General features: G+C 40.1%; 1 protein-coding gene across 9 annotated transcripts in view; it reads left to right on the plus strand.

Annotated features, from left to right (window-relative positions):
• The window catches only part of CIT (citron rho-interacting serine/threonine kinase), a 68,684-nt gene that overhangs the window by 11,355 nt on the left and 37,891 nt on the right, over positions 1-19,438 (plus strand). For 5 of the 9 annotated variants that reach the window (XM_032751254.3, XM_030285370.4, XM_030285372.4 and 2 more), the window contains exons 9-17: positions 2,938-3,118; positions 10,145-10,250; positions 11,123-11,266; positions 12,585-12,704; positions 16,240-16,410; positions 16,653-16,712; positions 17,259-17,312; positions 18,462-18,602; positions 18,955-19,080. In XM_032751254.3, coding sequence (XP_032607145.2) covers positions 2,938-3,118; positions 10,145-10,250; positions 11,123-11,266; positions 12,585-12,704; positions 16,240-16,410; positions 16,653-16,712; positions 17,259-17,312; positions 18,462-18,602; positions 18,955-19,080 — 1,103 coding nt within the window. The remainder of the gene's footprint in view (positions 1-2,937; positions 3,119-10,144; positions 10,251-11,122; positions 11,267-12,584; positions 12,705-16,239; positions 16,411-16,652; positions 16,713-17,258; positions 17,313-18,461; positions 18,603-18,954; positions 19,081-19,438) is intronic. The other 4 variants (XM_002199480.7, XM_030285371.4, XM_030285373.4 and 1 more) reach the window with 2 other exon arrangements.

Here is a 19,438-nt window from a genome sequence, read left to right on the forward strand (position 1 = left end):
GTATTTTGGACATCAGATAAAGGACTTATTAGTCTGAGGAATACAAATCTGTGAGGAAGCCACCAGATAATTAACAACATCAGACAGAGTGGATCTAGCTTTTTGTTTTTTTAAAAGTTATTCCCTCTTACCCCTAAGTGATTTTTTTTCTCCAACATGCTGAAACTTCTTCAGAAGTTCTGCTTCTCATTTTCAGCCACTGTTGACAAGTTCAGAACTACTTATAGAGGTGTTTTTGTCAAATGACTGTTCCCAGTTTTCTCTTTAGGTACTACTATTTCTTGATACAAATATTGTAACAAAGTTATACGGCAGAGTTGCAGAGATTTTGGACTGTTAGTCATGGATTTTAGTGAATGCAAAATACAGGGCAAAGGATTTTTTTCATTTTTTAAATCTAGTATTCACAATTTCTCTTCTTTGTTCTCATATTTTATTAAACATCAGAGGAAGCTGTAGTGTAAAACATTGTGCTCTTTAAACTAGTTTCCCACCAGCCCCAAAGGTTTGCTCTGTCTCAAATTCAGTTTTATCTTTGTGCATCCATTGTTCCCCCACTGAGTGCTTTTTCATCTTTTTACGTGCATGCATAGTTAAATGGTATTTTCTTTCATGCATGTGGTTTGAGTAGCAATTCTTATTGTTGGTAAGAGGAACAACTTTCTTTTTAATTGCAAGGCCTTGAAGATGACTCTTAAGATCTTCTTTGCTAATTTCTGGTGGGAAGTAAGGCTTTAGATGGCTCTTTCAGAGATGAAGTTATCTTCCAGGCTCTGGGGAGTACAGAACAGGGTGCTTGTACCATTATAAAAAGGCATCTAAGTTGGTTTTTGCTACCTCTTTAAAAAATGTTCTAGCCTTTTGCAGATGAAGTGAAGAGTTTGCTATTTTCTCTATTACTTTACCTCATAGACAGTATCTGCCTTCAAAAACAGTGTTAAAAATCCCACAGCAACCCCTTTCTGTGAGAGAGAAGAGTTCTTTCAGCGAAGGTCCTGAAACTAAAAAATACTAATCCTGAACTGATTCTCCTCTGCTGTGAATTAACTACACTTTGGGCTTGTATTTGTATTAAAGATGATAGGTTTACAAATTGTTTTCTGTTACTTTTCTGTTTTTAATCATTAAGAATTAAGCTGGACATTATCCTGACATTAGGTAATTTTTAAAAGGAAATACATCTCCAAATCAACAATATGTATTTTAAAATTATGTTTATGCTGCATAAATATAATAAAAAATATAATATAATGCTGATAACCAATTAAATAGAAGAAATTTATAAATTTGTGATACTGACATACATTTTAAATGTTCTGGAGCTGGTAAGTTCCAGTGGGCTTAAACTGCTAACAACAGAACCTATTTAATTTGTGTGTTTTCCCCATTTATCTCATTCTAATGTATTTGGAACTACTGTACACGAGCAGCATCTGCTTCATGGAATTTCTTCTCACCTCCCTGCTTGGGAGCAGCGTCAGGATGGCTCTTCAGGGAGCTGCTACCGAAGCCTGCGTGTGTAGCTGGGATTTGGCAGTTGACAGAGACAGCTTCTTTATTTATTTATTATTTTGTCTGTTAATGCTGGTCTGGTGGGTAGTTCCAGCGGGGGAATGGAGAGTGAAAGGCGGGCAGTGGAAGGCTTTGGCACCCAGAGGGAGCCAGTGCCTCCAGCCATGACTGACTCGCTGTGCCCCTGGCACTCACGGGCAGCAGCGTCTGTCATGCCGCAGGCAGGTCGGGGACTCGGGAGCAGGGAGCCTGCACTGCAGGGGTTCCAGTGTTTGTTCCCAGTCCTTCAGTCCTCATCAGCCCTTCAGCTACAGGAGATCCATACTGGATCCATGGTAACGGTTTTAGCACACTTCACTTCCATCAGCTGGTGACAATGGGCTGTTCTAGCTGCTGGCTGAGGAGCTGTCTCCCCTTTGCTGATCTCAGAGTTGCAGCGAGTGGGGACCCGAGCGATGAAATTAAATAAATAAATGTCAGGAAATGTGATTTAATGATGTAGAGATTGCACAGCAGGGCTTCTGCATTCATTCCTTTCCCACACGTAGCCAAGCCAGCAGGTAGCTCGGGTGCTGCACAGCACCAAGAAGAACTTGTCCTTTTGTTCCTTAGGTTAATTAAACTGAAGCAAGCACGAGAAAATCATCTGGAATTAAACAACTGCTTAGCAAGTTAAGTGGTACCAATTTAGAAATTATAGTAAGAAATACATTGTAATTCCTGCTATTTATACCTCTCTTCAGAGCTGATTGTATCAGAGCCAGACTGCAGTGGTGTCCCGGCAAGAGTTCCAGATCTTAAGCCAGCTCTTTTAGAGAAATAAAATCAATCTTCTTTTCCTAAAGACCAGTGAGCTTTTAGTAGCTATAGTTCATTAGAACCTTCCAGGAGAAAGACCAGTTTGCTGTTGATTAGAAACCCATGCTGGGCAGATTGTTGTCAGTGTTAAAGGCTGAGATATATCCCTTAGCTGACTAGCACCGGATCAGGCTTCTTTCTCAGGTAGTGTCACTAATTGGACAGGTTGGAGACATTTTCCTTTTCAAGCTGAATCAGAATTGACAGGCTTCTGGCTATATTACAGTAATGATTTTCTTATCCTGGTGCATTGATTTTATTTATGTGTTAAAAACCCAACATCTTAACCTGAAAAAACCCCAAACCTCAGACTCCCTAATGCCTAAGCTAAACCCCAGTTTGATCAGTGTGGGAGATGCTGTGCCTGCAGAGTGGTAGCCATGTTGGCAGCTCAGGGGTTAATATCTTGTTGCTGTAATACGCTTTGAGAGCAGCAGCTCGGTCTGCTTGTGTTAGCAAGATTAAAAGCAGGAGCTGCAGTGCCATTGCAAGCACTGAATGAGTGGGACTGTTGCAGAGTGAACTGTAGCTGAATTTTGTCTTTTCTTCTTGCTTTTTTCCCACCAGCTCCTCCCCCCTTCGTTCCTACTCTCAAGTCTGATGATGACACCTCAAATTTTGATGAACCAGAGAAGAATTCGCGGGTTTTATCCTCTACGCGCCAGTTGAACCCAGCAGGATTCTCAGGGGAAGATTTGCCGTTTGTGGGGTTTTCATTCATCAAGGCTTTGGGGATACTCAGATCAGAGTAAGTTGAAATTATTGCTCAGGTGGATAGGACTGCTGAAGAAATGGGTAGGTTTGTTGCAGAGAGGATGGTGTATGTGTGTGAGGGAAAGCTGTTTTAACTGACCTGTACTCTGCTGTAGGGAAGCTGCCAGATTCGGGCTTTATCTGTTGCTGGTGTGTCTTGTGCATGTCCTACTGTTCTCTAATTATTTCTGGGATGAGGGGAAGGAAATGGGATGGAGAGATTAATTCTAAACCAGTTATTATAAAAATTGTAGTTCAAATAGTTTGGATTAGTTGTTGCTGTTTAGCAGGGAGCAGTAGGTGATTGCATTTCTGGTACTGCAGATCCCTGCAAGGAGGAGAATACTGAGGAGTTCAGAGATGGAAAAAGGGGATGGTGTTATTTTATTGGGTCAGAGAGTGGGCATTAAGTGCTGGGAATGTGTAAGGCTGAATCAGTGATCCATAGAAAAGGAGCTCCACTAACCTGGGAATGTGCAGTGATGGGTCAGGGAGCAAGGGAAGGAGCTGCATGGCAGCTGGCTCTGTGCTGCTGGGTCAAGTGAAATAGGAGGACTGGACATTGCTGGGGTGTGTGTTCAGAGACTGGAGATTCAGATCAAATATGCAGTGGCCATGTGTGTGGAGGGATGTAAAGACCTCAGAGAAATGGTTTTCAATGGAAAGAAAACATGATTTCAAGAGAATGGAGTCAGAGAAAAAGAAGACCCTAAGTAGTGTGATATAAACCATTTGATGTGGTGGGTGGTTGTTTCTGATGACAGAGCTATTGGACAAGTATTAGTGCAGTGTGTTAAGTTGGGAAGTCCTTAGCTCAGGACCAGGAGGCCTCTCAGGAATGCAGTGGCTTTGGCTGGGTTAGTGACTCAATGCACTGTATTTTCATGTCAACCCTCATTCCTGCTGCTGTTTTGCTCCCTTCAGGGACTTCACCGTCAATCTGTCTTAACTGAGTTTCATTTTATGTCATATTGGTGATAGTTGCTCTGCAGTAAGCTTGTCACCGAATTTGGTGATACTGTTGACATCTTTGATCTTGCTCACACCGTGAATCAAGGTTATATGATGGTTATGCCATAAATAAAAAGGGAATCTTTGCCTTCCCCTCCTCAGCAGAGTTGCTTTTATGGCAAAAGAGGAAGGAAGGGAGAGGATATAAAACCCCAGAAAGTGTTATTTTGGTGAAATGATCAAATATTGTTAGCAGGATGGAATGTTAGATCTGTAGATACCTAGAATTAAAATCTGTCTTAATTTAGGAGTGAGATAACTTAGGCTGTTATCTTGTCTGCTTGGAAAACTGCAATCTGTGTACCAGGTCTATGTGACCATTCAGGTAACAGTCAGAAAAGCCTCAACAGTGACCATATATGTGTGGTAAAAACATGCATGTAATTGGGCCCAGGACTAGAACTGAGGAGGAGTGTGGGGTAAAGTCTCAGAACAGTGGTGTAACTGTGCTGGAGGATGAGAGCGCTGTGGCAGATGGACTGAGATGCTTTCTCTGTGGAGCTGGTACCAAAAATGCATATGGAAGTTACATTTGATTTTTGGGAATAGGTGAGAAGAGGTATAGCAAATGAATATAGAGATTAATGTCCTCTGCAGAAATTTTGACTGAAATAAAATTTCTGTTTGGTGTGGCCTGTTTTTTCTTAAACTGGAACAGAAAGTCATCTTATATTTAATTTTTCCCTAAATAATTTTAATATGAGTAGATCTTAATGGTTTCTTTTTCTTGAGTAGATCTCGATAAATGCACTTATTTTTAGCAGTAAATACTTGCCTTTTGTTCTAAGAAGGTGATTTAAGTATGGCAAAGCCTTTATGGGCACTTTAAAATAACTGTATTTAAATAATGCAGTGATTAGTTTATTCTCAATACCACTGCAAATGGGTCATAAAGATAACTTCTTACTTATAACATATTGTCTGGTGTGTGTTTTACTTGAGAAAATAGAAACTGTTTCTGTCCACACTGCCTTGAAAATCAAATTCTTAGATGAAGAACAGTAAAGTGTGGAGGGGGCTAATCTGTTGTGAATCTTGGGATGCCTTCTCTGGAAGGCCCTAAGTCATGAAGTTTATCAGTCCAGAATTTAAAAAAGAAATCTTTTCCTGTGAAAGTCTATCCTTACGGTTGCTAAGTGATGCAGATCTATTTTCCTGTCTGCAGCACGAACCCTCTAGTGCTGCTTACAGTAAGGCCGGGCAACTGCAGAGTGCCGGTGGCAAGGTCCTTGAAACTTTCATCACTTTTCATCTGGGGGCTCTCAAACTCTGAAGGTGAGGGTTATGCTCTTGCCCTTGTGCCCTGGACAGTAAGAAGCTATGGCTGAGCTGAGTGTTTCAAATACTTCAGAGACAAGGCAGCTAAAAGAGAAGGACAGAAGGATAACAGAAGTTCTCTTTTCCACTCTCCCAATGACTTCGGGCTAGAAGGGTTTGCCTGAGTCACTTAGACCTGTTGCCAGAAATTACGTGGTTGATGTGTAGTTTAGAAGGGTCCATTGAATTACACTGCTCTGTCTGCTGCTCCATACCAGGAGATTTGAGAAGAATTTGTGTCCCTCTTACAAACGTGAGATTTAACAAAAATGCAAAAGGCAAGGCACTAATGTGCAATCAGGAGAAATCAAGGGCATTGCTTAAGTCGTGGGTTCCTGTACTAGCAAAGTGTTTAAGTCAATCTGCTCTTAGGAGGGCTGGGCTGAGGCTGCAGAGAAGGACCAGCTAACTCCTCCTCTCAGCATGGCCTCTGAATTCTGGATGTGGGGGAGAAAAGCCTGTCTGACTGCAAATCTGGCTGCTGGCTTGGCTGCAAGCGTGTGACTGTGACAAGAGGCAACCAAGAGTTTAATTCCATTAAAAGCCAGCCCCACCTTACTTCCTGTCCCTAACCATGGCTGATCTCCAGTGCAGAGAACAAGTAACAGAAGCCCTTAGCTGCCAAAAATTTGCATCAAGTGGTGGAATAAAATTGTTCTTGTCTTTTGCAGGTGACTAGCAGAAGCATAAGATAAATATGTTATAAATCCAGGGCTAACCAAATATACCAAACTGCCTAATAAAAATAAATACCTAATAAAATTAGTGCCTAATAAAAAATAAATACCAAATAAAATATATCAAAATACCTAATAAAAAATAAGTGCCTAATTAAAAAATAGTTCATTATGCAAAGTTTTGCCTGCCTATGTTCTCTGTCTAAGGTCCTAAGAAATGGTGTTTTTTCAAGATTTCTGGGGTTTTGTTTTCTGGTTTGCTTTGGGTTACTGGGGTTGAGGTTTTTTTAATTTAAAAATTTGGTATGGATTCGTGACTGTCATTATAAAACACTGAGTTAAAATGGGCCATTCCTCCAAAAAGAAGGATTTCTACTGATTTCTTCCAGCAGTTTGTTGGGTTCTGGTAAGCTCTTTCACCAAAGATAGATGAAAGAGGAAGTACAGGATGAGCATACCAAAAATATGCTTTGCTTCAGCAAGCTCTATTCACAGATTGATGGTATCACTGTTTGTTTTTGGTTGGTTTTTTTTAGGCCTGAGCAAGCATTTACGAGGGGGTGGAAGGTACAGATGAGTATAATGCTAAAAAGAATAGAGCATGAGGGATGGGGGATGAGATTATCAGCATGTTGTGTGGGGGCCAGGATTAGGACAGATGGTGCCAATCATTGTGAGAAGGAAGCAGCACAGGTGAGTTGGGGGTTTAGGACAGTGGCAGAAAAGGACACAGGAAGTTACAAGATGTGATGGGATGCACGAGGTACAAGTTGGATACCAAGAATCAGCTTGGAGCTTTTCCCATGCTTTTTTTCTTCTTCATCTCAACCACTGAGGGCTGGAGGAGCTTTTACACAAGCAGCACCATTTCTGCTCATTCTGCTGGTTGAGGCTGCTGCTGATCTAGCTGTGAAATCACTAGTCAGCTCTAAGTTAACTTGGCTTTTAGTCATGCAGGCATTGCTGCTCTGGAAAAGTAAATTGGCACAGCCAGTGCTATGAGAGCTTGGTACTCTAGAGTTGGATTTGGTGTTTTTTTTTTTTTTTTAATTTTTTTTTTATTGCTGTTTTTTTGTTGATGGAGCTGGTTACCTTTTGTTAATAATTTTTTTTCACACTTGAGAGGAAACAGCAGAAACTGCTCTGTTGTGCTAAGAGAATTTATCCAGATGTAGCAGTTAATTAAATGAAATACTCTGAGATGGTCCCAGCCTGAATGATAGCTTTGCATCATGGCTTTTGATGTTGGATTGTATGTATTTAATTTCTGCAATGATGCTGACTGAGGAAGAATATAAGTGCTCCAGAAATGTGGGTATTTTCCACCATGTCATGCTCTGTTGAGAGCTTCTATCACCATGACAAGGCTTATTAGATTAACCAGTATTCCATTTCTCTTGATTTCCTCTGTCTGCCCCTTTCTGATACTTTGAAGGTTGTATGGATGTTCAGGAAGTTGTTCTAATACAATTTGTACACAGGAAAGAATTACTGAGAGAGCATGTCTCCTAAAATCTGTGTATCCAGTGCTAACTGAGATCAGCTTTCCTTGGGGATAAGATGTACTGTTTCCATGACAGGAAAATCATCGTGTCACCAGCACATATATTTTTAAGGAATTTCTTTCTCACTTTGAACAAGGGATGGGGAAGAAAGATTGTAGTTGTGTTTGCAGCCTTCTCTCCTCTTACAAAGCCATCACCAGCCCTGAGGAGCAGCTCCCTCTGCAGTCACCTCATGAAATTCAAGCTTCAGCAGTCCCTGTGCCCTGTCTCATCCCATCCCACCTTGCTGGACTTCCTACCTTTTGCAGAGCTCTTCCTTTCCTTCCCTGAATCCCTCCTTTTCCCTCCTGCCTTGCAGTGCCTGGGGATGTTTTCATCTGGCTTACCATGAGAAATTTTTGAAATGCAAAATGGTGCCTGTAATATTAGGCTCTGATTCTTTTAATAGCAAATAAAATCAACAAGCAAAAATGATAAATAAAATTAGCTCCTTTAGGGAGATGGAATAGAAGACACAAATAAAACCAGCTTTGTGAGAGCTGGCTAGTTTTCTTAGGTAATGCCTCAGATCTGAAAAGAATGGAAGTAAAAAAGTGGTGGTTAAAGTTGAAACTATAATTTTAAGAAAAAGATAGTTTTAGCCAATGCAGTTTAGACCTGTAAATCTAAATTTTTATTAAAAGAAGATTTTCAGATTTGTCTCAGTACATATTTGCAGCTATTTACATATATTTGATTAACATTTGAAAGCAGATTCCTTAGTGTCTTTTTTAGTTAATGTGAGCTTTAATTTGTATTTTTAGACTGCTTTTCTCAACTATTCATTTTTAGCCTTGTTTGTACACCCAGCTGTTATGGGATTTAATATGCATCTTTCTCAGATGGTTGCTTTTTCTCTGTAGGAGTATAGACATGCTTTATAAATTGATTTTAAATATGGTAATTTGATGGATTAGATTTATTGGACCAGGGCTAAAGGAATGCTGTATCAAAACATTAATTTGAAACATTTTTTTTTAGTAAGTCCTGATCATATCTCTACCATTGACATGCAGGATTCTTTCTTCCAAGTTTTTCCATATCAGATTTCTGAAGAGATATATTAATATCTGACCTTTCAAGGCAGCATTGGTGGATTTTGCCGTGTTTGTTTGCTGATATTAAAACAGTCTTTCCAAATCACTGTTCAAGGTGGTGGTGCTGAAAATCTGTTTGATACAGAAATGTTGCTGCTTTTTTGTTAAAATCCATGTATATCTGTCTGTGCCTCTGCTGCATATCCAGTTGGATTAAGCAGTAGATTTTTCTCAGAAAATGGTGGTGATGGAATGAAACTTTCCTTGGTGTTGAGAGGAGCCTGTGCTGCTGTGTGTGGGTGTCTGGCTCTATGCAGAGAGCTGCTCAAAGCTCCTTTCTCTCTGTGGGGATAACTGGCTGCACACCAAACTGTGGCCAGGAGAAGCAGAAAGCAACGTGTGGGCAGCCTGTGTGATCTTTTATTAGCACCTTCATTGTACTGCTGCTTTTTCATCTATCAGTTAACACTGCTTCCATCATTAACTGCTCGAGTCTCTAGTCTGAATCATTTTATGCGAGGGAGAATGTGATTTTTTAAATTGTGTTTTGATGTGTGTACTTAATTTTTTGGTTGCAGGTTGCATATTTAAGACTTTGCAAAGCACTAAAAATATGCTCCTAAACATCAGGTGGCTTCCTATCCTTTTCTAAAATAAATTTAAACTAACAGGAACTAAAATAAATTTAAACTAACAGGAATGGTAAACTTCTTAAATGCTGAGTCTCAATTAGACAGAAAGCTTAAGAACAAGTAAATATTTTCCCCTGGCTTCTGGAGTCAAATTGTTTTGAACAGTACAGTTGTGTCTGAGGAAAAAATTACTTGTAAGTGGAACTCTGAAGTTCTGCAGTGTGACTAATCATATTGATATTGATTGGGTTTGTAGGGATCATATGAATTGGGTTAGGGAAGTTTCAATTTTGATTCACAGAATGTAACTAAGGATATTAAATTCTTCTTCCTGTAGTGCAGTCTATGACATGTTGAAGTTTGTAGGGCTTTTATACTTTGATGATAATTTAAAAACCTGTTTAAAAATAAAGTACCAAATACAAAGCATTTCTCTGAAAAGTTGTTATGTTTCCAAATGGTTATGTTGACTTTATGCTCTGATTTTGTTGCACCTATAAATCCCTACAAATCATGCAAAACTGCTGCTGTGATTTATTGTTTTGCACTCTGACATAGCCACTGATGGAAAATATTAATATTGTAACTAGAAGTACACGTGGATTATTTAATAATGATGTACTGTCATTAGCTTTTATGGTACGTTTGATCTGCAATGATGGCTGTTAGGCTGTGATTGCTGCACAATCACATTTCTTTTATCCTGGTATAAGTAAGTGCCCAATGACTTTACAGAGGCTGCATAAATCCGATTTCTGTACCTTTTGCCCATATTCATCTGCTGTTTGGCTTTGCTCTTTTAGATCTGTTTTTTCAAGTGTGGATTCTCCAGCCAAGGTCAGCTCCATGGAAAAGACACTTCTTCTCAAGAGCAAAGAGCTCCAAGACGCCCAGGACAAGTGTCACAAGGTATTTATTTATGCGATTGGCCACACCCATTGCTCCAGGAATCTGCAACCACTGTATGTCCAGGGATCTGTCAGATGCTGCTGATCATCCAGACTCGTGGTGGGCAAAGTGCTTTTCCTTCAGAGAGGTGGCCTCCTGTCCAGTACAAAGGGAGATGAAATTAGGCCATGCTGTTGCTGTAGATACTTTTAACTTAACAAGAAGCGGCTCTGGATTGTAAACAGTGCTTTTCTCAGCGTGCCACAGACGACTGCTTCTTCCTGCAGGCCCTGCCTCTTCATCAGACACACATTACAGCAGTACTGTTCTGAGGGCTCTTCCTCACTCATCAGCTCCTGCTTATATAACTGTTGTCACGTCACTGCTTATGGTGAACGTCTTGTAACAGTTGCTGTGCTCCAATAAAGGGAACCTGGTGGAGTCTTTTAACACTTACTGCTTGTTTTGAGACTTTTATGAGAGTTCCATTACTTGTCTCCCTGCTCGGTTCTGGATTTGACCATTTGCTCCTGACAAGGAGATGGGGGGAAACCATCTTCTGGTCCAGCATGGATTTGGGATAAGGTTAAAGTGACCCATCTCTGCAAGTCAGGTGAAAAATGATTGTGTCTTCTTTGCTAACTGGGGTTCGAAGAATGACTGAATATGAACAAGCAGCTTGAATGAATGGGGTGACTTAGACTTACTACTTTGTCCTTAAGAAGAACTGTGCATTCCTGGAGCAGAGACAATGGTATCGGAATTTAAACACCATTTGGAGAAACATAGCTAGAAGTCTCTTGGAGACAAATTCCTTACAAAGAGAGCTCTGAAAGTTTCAGTAAACAAAGCTTTTGAAGCCCTCCTTTATAACCTCTTGATATTTATTGCAGATGGAGCAGGAAATGACGCGGTTGCACCGGAGAGTGTCAGAGGTGGAGGCTGTACTTAGCCAAAAGGAGGTGGAACTGAAAGCCTCTGAGACCCAGCGATCCCTCCTGGAGCAGGACCTGGCCACCTATATCACAGAATGCAGTGTGAGCCCTTACACCAGTCCTTTCAGCTCTGAAGGCCTGAAATCTGGTGGTCTTTGTCTTTCTCTTCCATCATGCTTTCAGTGGGGTACTTGATGGAGAGAAAATACTGTGTGAGAGGATATCTGTTGAACATGCAGCCCTGAAGTGTTTGCACAAGCTTGATTGGTAGTTTTACTCAGATGTTGTTTCATGGTCATGTGCTTAGATCATGCAGGAATGACTACTGTCCTGGTCTTGCTGAAACTCTTTGTGATGTTTGTCTTACTGGCTGTGCTAGAACATGCCTGGGTTGTGCTTCTTGAAGGTTTCTTAGCTGGAAGAGGATGGGGCCTAATCAGTGCCTAGACATAAATCTTCAAGAACAAATAGGATTAGGAAGCAGTGGTGTTGCCTCCATCTGTGGTGTCCTGAGTTCAGACCCGTCCTGTTCCCCAACACAGTGTCAGGGAAGATCTAGGACAGGTGCTATTTTTCAGGTAGAATATAAAAAATGAGGCTGTAAAGCCATGTCTTCAAAGATCATTTTTCATGAGAGCTGGAATGTCTGCCCAGTTGTCACTGGCGAGATTCCAGAGAGGATATTTTCATTCTAGTTGATAGTCTCTGTATTTTTAGTTAGATACACAATTATGTTTCCTCTCATGTACCAAGAACAAAAATGCAGCTAATACTCTGTTCCAGAGAATTGAAAGCCATTTCTGATGTCTTGGTTTTTTGGGAAGGACATCTTAAAATGGGGCCAAGTGATTTTCTTATACTGAATGCTACTAGGCAAAGAAAGAAAATTCAGTTTGTATCTTCCTGTTGATGAATAACACTCAGTTAATAGGAGCATCACTCCACTGGTGACTCCAAATTTGGAGGTAAGGCATGTGGTGCGATACAGACTCAGCTCTTCTGTTCCTTACAGAAATTTAACAATGATTAAAGCATTTGACTCACTTAACAGCAACAAGAAAAATGTAAGTAAAATGAAGTTGAAGGATTGTATCTAATAGTGCTGGATAAAATATAGATAAATGCTGTCAATAATGGATGCCTTTTGTGATCTGTGTTTGGTTTTTGTCTTTAAACCTGATGTGAAGAAGTGGAGATTTGAACTAAGATTTAAGTTGAGTAAACAGTGTTTGTAAAATGGGCTGCTTCTGTTCAGATAGGAGCAGCACTGGCCATGAATTTCATTAGGGTTCCATCATTGGTGCCTCCATTTTTCTGATGCCTCACTGCAGTCAAGGAGGCATTTGTGTAACTAAAGATCTGCATTATACAACCATTTGAGAAACCAAAGCCTATGTATTGAACATTTTGCTTTCTGCAGAGCTTAAAGCGCAGCCTGGAGCAGGCACGGATGGAGGTGTCTCAGGAAGATGATAAGGCACTACAGCTACTTCATGATATCAGAGAGCAAAGCCGAAAACTGCAAGAGATCAAAGAACAGGTATTCCTGCTTCTTTGGGGAGCAGAGTGGCTGCCCACAAATAGGCATTCTTGGCACATTCTAGCTCTGGTGCCAGGATTACGCTCGGTGTTGATAGGCTGTGATAACTCCCAAGCTGTGTGATTTCACAGGGGTTCCTGAACAATACAGGAAGCAACAAAATTCCACTTGTGTATTTTGCAAGTAAGCACCAACTCCAAACTTCACCTTTTTCTTTTCCTAGTCCTGAAAGTACTTTGTCTATACAAACCATTTAGGAGAAAGTTCCAATGCTTTGATAACATGCTGTACTAGAAATGGCCTATCCATTTTAAATGGTGAAGGTATGAAAATGTCATAAGTTAATGAGTCTTCACCTGGGAGAGAAGTGAGCTAACCTGAATTTTGTGTTATTTTTTAAAAAATTTTCTTCCTTATCTTACCATTTAAAATGCCTAATAGCATTTCAAAATAGAATATGTGTTGCCTTACTATTCTTTTCCTGATTTGATTTGTTTGTGAAGTAGAAATGGATATTTTCTTTTCCACCCAAAGAATGTTGAAAATTCATTAATTTGCATAGTTGCTCCTAAGAAAAAAAGGCCAAAATGAAATGAAAACATTGTGACAAATGTGGTCATTGCAAGGGAGAACCCATTCAGTTTTATGAATTAACAGCAACATACTGCATTGAGAAAAAGAAACTGAAATTTGCTATAGCATTCAAGCAATTCTTTGTAATGATCTGTTGGTTTTCATCTTCAAAGCACTTTACAAACATTAACTGACTCATTTCAAAGTCTCTGAGACAAGGAAGCCCTGAAACCTTGGTAATAATTCTCCAGACATGAGTAGCTCTTATGTAAAAAGTAATGAAATGCAAACCCAACCCTCTGGATGTAGCTGGCCTCCACAGACTTCCCCAGCATTCTTCTGGGTGGTTGTTTTATGTAATACAAGGGATCTAAAGCTCCCTGCTCTCTCTTCTGGTGCTTGGCTAGCAGAGTTGCTATAAATGCTGAAATGGGGAACATTTTTGATGATTTTAAATCTCCACAGATTCTTAGGCAGTACAGACACATGTAACAGAGGAAACATAATGCAAGTAATTTTTAATCAAATGCTTTGTCCCTGAATCTCTTAATTTGGCTTGTGAAGATTCACAACGACATAAAGAGGCTGCTTAGTTCAACAAATGAATCCTGCAGACTTTTCTGTCTGTGGTGGCCTTCTGAGCTCCCTGAAACACATGTTGCAAGAACCTTGCAACCAAAAATGCTGAGAGATTTGTGCTGACTCATATGAGCAGGTGGATTCTGGCCATTAAAGACTTGGACCATGATTTTTAAGTCAGAAGGAACTGGGAGTTGGATGAGCCCCTTAGAATTTTGCTGTTGGAAACCCGAGGCTTAATAAGAGAGAATAAGTCAAATCAACAGCAAATCAGAATCTTCAAAACCCAATAATTAGGCATTTGATATTTTCAGGGTGAGGCTGTAGGTTCAACTTAACCTCAGGTACCTGGATAGAAGAGCATGGTGGGTTTGTGGGGTTTTTTGTTTGTTTGGGGTGTGTGTTTGGTTTTTGTTTTGTTTTTTTGTTTTAACTAAACCTGTGCTCTGGTCGTTATTTGATGAAGAACTGTACTAACAGACAAACTTGCAACTAATCAGAATCTGTATTTTTTTGAAAGCCCCACTCATGTCTGTGTAGTTCTCTGATGTGAGTTGCTTCAGGTACATGCCCTGAACTTGTCTAGTAATCTGTGCTTAAATACCTCTTGATAGTTTAGAACTCTGAGCAATGCATATCCCAGAAGTTTGTTCTGTGTTGCTTTGAGTGGTGTGCCCTGTTCCTCTGATCTGATCTTGGGACTTATTCAAAGAAAGTCTTGCAGATGTGATGAAACAAGAAAACCTGAAATATTACTAATTATCTCCTCTTCTTTCTTCTTTTCTCCCTCCCCATTTTCCTCCCTTCCCAAATGCTCATCATAACAGTGGCAACTATTGTCATACCTTTGATTCTTTGGTCAAATGTTTGCTGATATGAAAACCCAGTATTTTAGGAAATCTAAACAAATTATGTTTTTTGAGCGGAACATTTATTCCTTCGAACCGTTCTGCCTTTTTTGTTCACAGATGTATTTGTATAAAAAGTATATTTGAGTTAATACATGCTTAGTTATTAGAAAAAAAGCTCAAATTTTTTTCCAGCAAGAAAAGAAGATTATCCTTCCATAGGAGATGAACTGGAAAGAGTAGGTCTCTGTCTGGCTTACAAAGTGGAGAACCAGTTTTGGGATTACAATCTAAAGAGCCATTCTTTGCTCCCTGTAAGGGACAGTAAAGCAATCTGCTAAAGGCCTGGCTTCTTTCAATATCTGCATATGCTCTCCATGCTGGAGAATGAGGGGCTGCCATCAGGGTCAGTGCTCGTGCAGTCACTCGTCGAGCTGAAGGGAGCTGCCTGTCTGGAGGGAGCGATGACAAACCTGATTCTGTCACGAGACAGTTACTCTTCTGAATATGGGGGTAGTCAGGCATACTGTAAGATATTAAAATGGAAAGAAAGATAGACTCCCCCACTGTCAGTCCTTCACAATCTTTGTTCCTAACTCTTGATGTGCATGTTTTCTACTTGTTCTCAGCTTTGTAAAACATACTTTGATTTTGGAGAGGGCTTTTTACTGGGATTTTTTTGTTGTTGTTTTGTTGGTTTTTTTTGGTTTTTTTTTTCTTTAGAGTAATTTTCTGAAATGCATACTTGCAGGACTTAATAAATGCTAAACATAATTAAATTCTTGTCTTCCAGTGAAGATATGGGACGCAATCTCTTGAGCTAGTCTCAGTTTGAGTTCCCAGTCTCATTGAGATAGACAATTCAAATGCTCTTTTCTTCTCTGACCTTCCCCATCCAAATGCCCTGTATTGTAGTCTCCTACATGGGGAATCTTTATTTCTGCCTGTATAGGCAAATATCTTCTGTGAGCAATGTGAGATTTAGGTAGTTTTTCTAAGATTATATTTGATTTTAGGTTGTCTCTCATACTGAGCAATGTGATCCTTTTGAACTCTGTCAAGAGAAATCTGATGGCTGCAAGCCACAGTGTGCTACCCCTCTGCTTCTCCTTCTTTCCTTTTACCCAAGCTGTGCAGATCTGTGATAACTGTCATGTTATCAGCCTGAGAAAATAGATCTTGAGGGAGCATCTGGGCATTTAGTAGAGACATCAACTCAAAGGCACATTTCTGTTTCAGAAATTAGAAATGTAAGTAGTTTTTATCATTTGTACATAGATCTATGTATGTGTTCCTGCACTCTAAAAGTCAATGTTTTGATTTTGAGGTATTGAGTTGAAAGTGGCAGGACTCAAACCAGAACACCATGGATGTTATTTTAGTTAGTTTTTACTGTTTTATTTTGTACTTTACCTTTGTTCTACGTGCTTTAAGTACACCTCTTGCCTGCAGTCAATATTCTGGAATCTGCTGCTCCAAGCATTTCCCCTGTTGCCTCTATAATCCCTTCTCCTTCCCTTGCACCCCAACTACAGGAATACCAAGCTCAAGTAGAAGAAATGAGGCTGATGATGAATCAGCTGGAAGAGGATCTGATCTCGGCTCGCAGGCGCAGCGATCTCTATGAGTCGGAGTTGAGGGAGTCCCGCCTGGCAGCCGAGGAATTCAAACGTAAAGCTGCCGAATGCCACAACAAACTGCAAAAGGTAGTTTAGGCTTCATGGGAGAGGGGGCTGAGGCTTGCTGGAATATCTAGTGCTGTTTGACACATGCACACACAAGTTGTGGGTGTGCCCTTCAAAGACTAGCGTGGTTCGTACAACTTACACAACATGTTTTTCGTGATATGATTTATACTTTGTGTAACTGCTGGTGTTTAAATTGCATGAGGTGATGACTGGATAGAAGCCTAGCTTTTCCTGAGATTTTAATGTATTTTATATTTAAGTTACAGGTTAAAGATCAAGGAAAAAATGAGGCAGGAGAGTTGTATTCCAAACTGGAAAAGGTATGTTGCTTCAGTGTTCTAGATTTTGCTTCCTGGGTCTTTCATTTTATGCACAGAAACCCAACTGTGGCTAGTCAGTGGCATGCATGGCCTCACAGCCATGCATGCCCTCTTTCATTTTATGTTTTAAGACATCTTGGTGTGATTCACTGTTCTCTCTTATTTGATCTGTCTCTGGATAACCTGTTCTTAATGGATTGTGCTGAGAAGCCAGGCAAAGACAGGCTGTTATGTGTCATCCAAGTTTAGAGTCAGGCTGGGGGTACATCAGGGTTTTCTTTACTCAGAAAGAGCAGCAAGTGAAAAGCAAAAAGTATTCTGAGTATTCTCACACTGAACAATCTTCTTGGTAACCAAAATATTAAATCAACTGGAATTCAGCAAAATGGAAATGGATTTGCCAAGAAGTGTTTTGGTATGTTGGAATTACAGGGGGAAACCAAGATTTTTGGGAAGCAAATTAAAACAAATATGGTATCATAAGCAAAGAGCATTTTCTCCTCTTTGGTTTTGACTCTTTCCCTCCATCTTTTTATCTAACTACAGATCAATACAGAGCAGCAAGCCAAAATCCAGGAGCTGCAGGAAAAGCTGACAAAGGTAACGACTGGGTGGTGAAAGCGAGTTTTTCACAAGATTTCCCAGTGAAATCTTAATGAAGAGGAGGGATGCACTTTGTTTTACCCTCAAAAATAGAATTAGTCATAGCATGGGGGATGATAAGGAAAAGGGGGTGGGAACTGGTATCTGAAATCACTGGTGCTCTCAATATGCTTTTGGCTCTTGAGACATGTCAACAGTGTTTATTTTTACAAATGAAGCTGAGTCAGAACTGGAGTAGTAGAGAAATTCTCATTTAAACCCCTGTTTAGGTATGCTCTGGACACTGCACTGGTCCCTTGCTTCTGAAGAAGGGTTCAGCTGGTTTAGACTCACTAGTAAAACACATGCTGGATGTGCTTTAGTCTCCCAGTATAATCTGCTTTAATCACTTGACAGTTCGGTTCTTCACAGTAAAAATGTTGAATGATAGGGATTCACAACATAATTAAAACACCTTATCAATGTCTGCTGAAAGTAGTGCAGAATATCTAAGATTTGCTGTCGTGGTCAGCCTGGCACTTAAGGTGTCACTGTAAGAACAGTCAGGGAACTTCTCTTACTGGAATCCTTCAGCAGGAAAGAAAGGGGTTGTCATAATAATCCCCTGATTGAGCTTTTCAAACTTGGCACCTGCTGAGAGAGGGCTGTTTCAAGGGTTAATGATCATGAACATGGAGGCCAAAACTACATTGAAATAGTACTTCTAATATTTCAAACCAATCATGTTTTAATCCCCTGTCTCCTTTTCTACCCGCATTACTGCCAAGGAATTATCTGTAGGCCAACAGGTTATTCTCCTTGTCCGTCAGTAAGAGTATTTCGAGTTCTTTCAAAGAACCTGGGCTGATTTTGGGATAGACTTAGCTTTCAGTATGTAGAGTCAAGTAACTTGAAATATAGCAAGACAAACATGTCTTGCTATATGTATCCTAGATTTTAATTTTTTTTTGTGAAATAGAAGTCAAAATTATGTTCTGGAAGTTAAAATTTGGACTCATGCACATATTAATTTAAACTGTTAAACCAAAGTTCTCTAGTGGTTTTATTGAGAATGTTGACCATCTTGAAGTTCTGAAACTTTCGTACACCAAATTTTTGAGTGTGCTTTTCATATAATACCTTTTTTTCTTCTCTCTTGACTTTCAGGCTGTGAAAGCCAGCTCAGAGGCAACTGAGCTCCTGCAGAACATCCGTCAGGCAAAGGAGAGAGCTGAGAAGGAGTTGGAGAAACTGCAGAACCGGGAAGATTCTAATGAAAGCATGAAGAAAAAATTGCTTGAAGCAGAGGTGAGTGCAGAGTGTCCAGAGTAAATCAGTTATTGGGATGTGTCTTAGTTTAGGAACCCTCATCTGGGTGGCTCTGAACAGCATATATCCCTGGAGTAATTCTTCAGGGGAAAGTGTTGTTGGGCATTAAGCCATTTTTAATTAAGAAACATATTTCTCTGAGGAAAACGGAGGGGTTTTATTTTCAGTGCGGAGTGCATAAGGACATGTGGTTAGCCTGGGGTATTAGGGGTGTGATGAGGATTCAAAATATGACAGCCAGCATTATATTGACTGCTTCAGCCTGTTTCCTCTAGAAACTACTCCTTGCTTTGTGCTAATGCAAAGTTGGGTGGCCATAATTGCTCTGCAGGAACGGCGCCATTCTCTGGAGAATCAAGTGAAGAGATTAGAGACTGTGGAACGAAGAGAAAACCGCCTAAAAGAAGATATTCAAACTAAATCTCAACAGATTCAACAGATGGCAGAAAAAATTCTGGTGAGCAGAGGTGATACATGAAACCTAGAGGGTAAGAGATTGTAAGGAAGGAGTAAGGAAGAATCAGAAGATGTAGAATTGCATTGAATAAGGTGGAAATTGTTGAATAGGATTTGTTTGCTGTACCAGGATTTGTTTCCTGTACCAGTCATACTGGAGAAAGCTTAAGCATTCAGTATTTGCACCCCAAGTTACAAACTCACTCCTGTGCCTTTAGTCTTAATAGTGCTTCAAAGCCGGAGTCATCTCAGTGGGAAAACTTTTCAGTCAACACAGTAATATTTAAATTATTTACCTTGTGATTGTTTCAGAGGTAAAGCATTCTGAGGGTGGGTTATGGCAACAACAAAACCATCTC

This window comes from Taeniopygia guttata, chromosome 15 (assembly GCF_048771995.1).
Source record: "Taeniopygia guttata chromosome 15, bTaeGut7.mat, whole genome shotgun sequence".
Lineage (NCBI taxonomy): Eukaryota > Metazoa > Chordata > Aves > Passeriformes > Estrildidae > Taeniopygia > Taeniopygia guttata.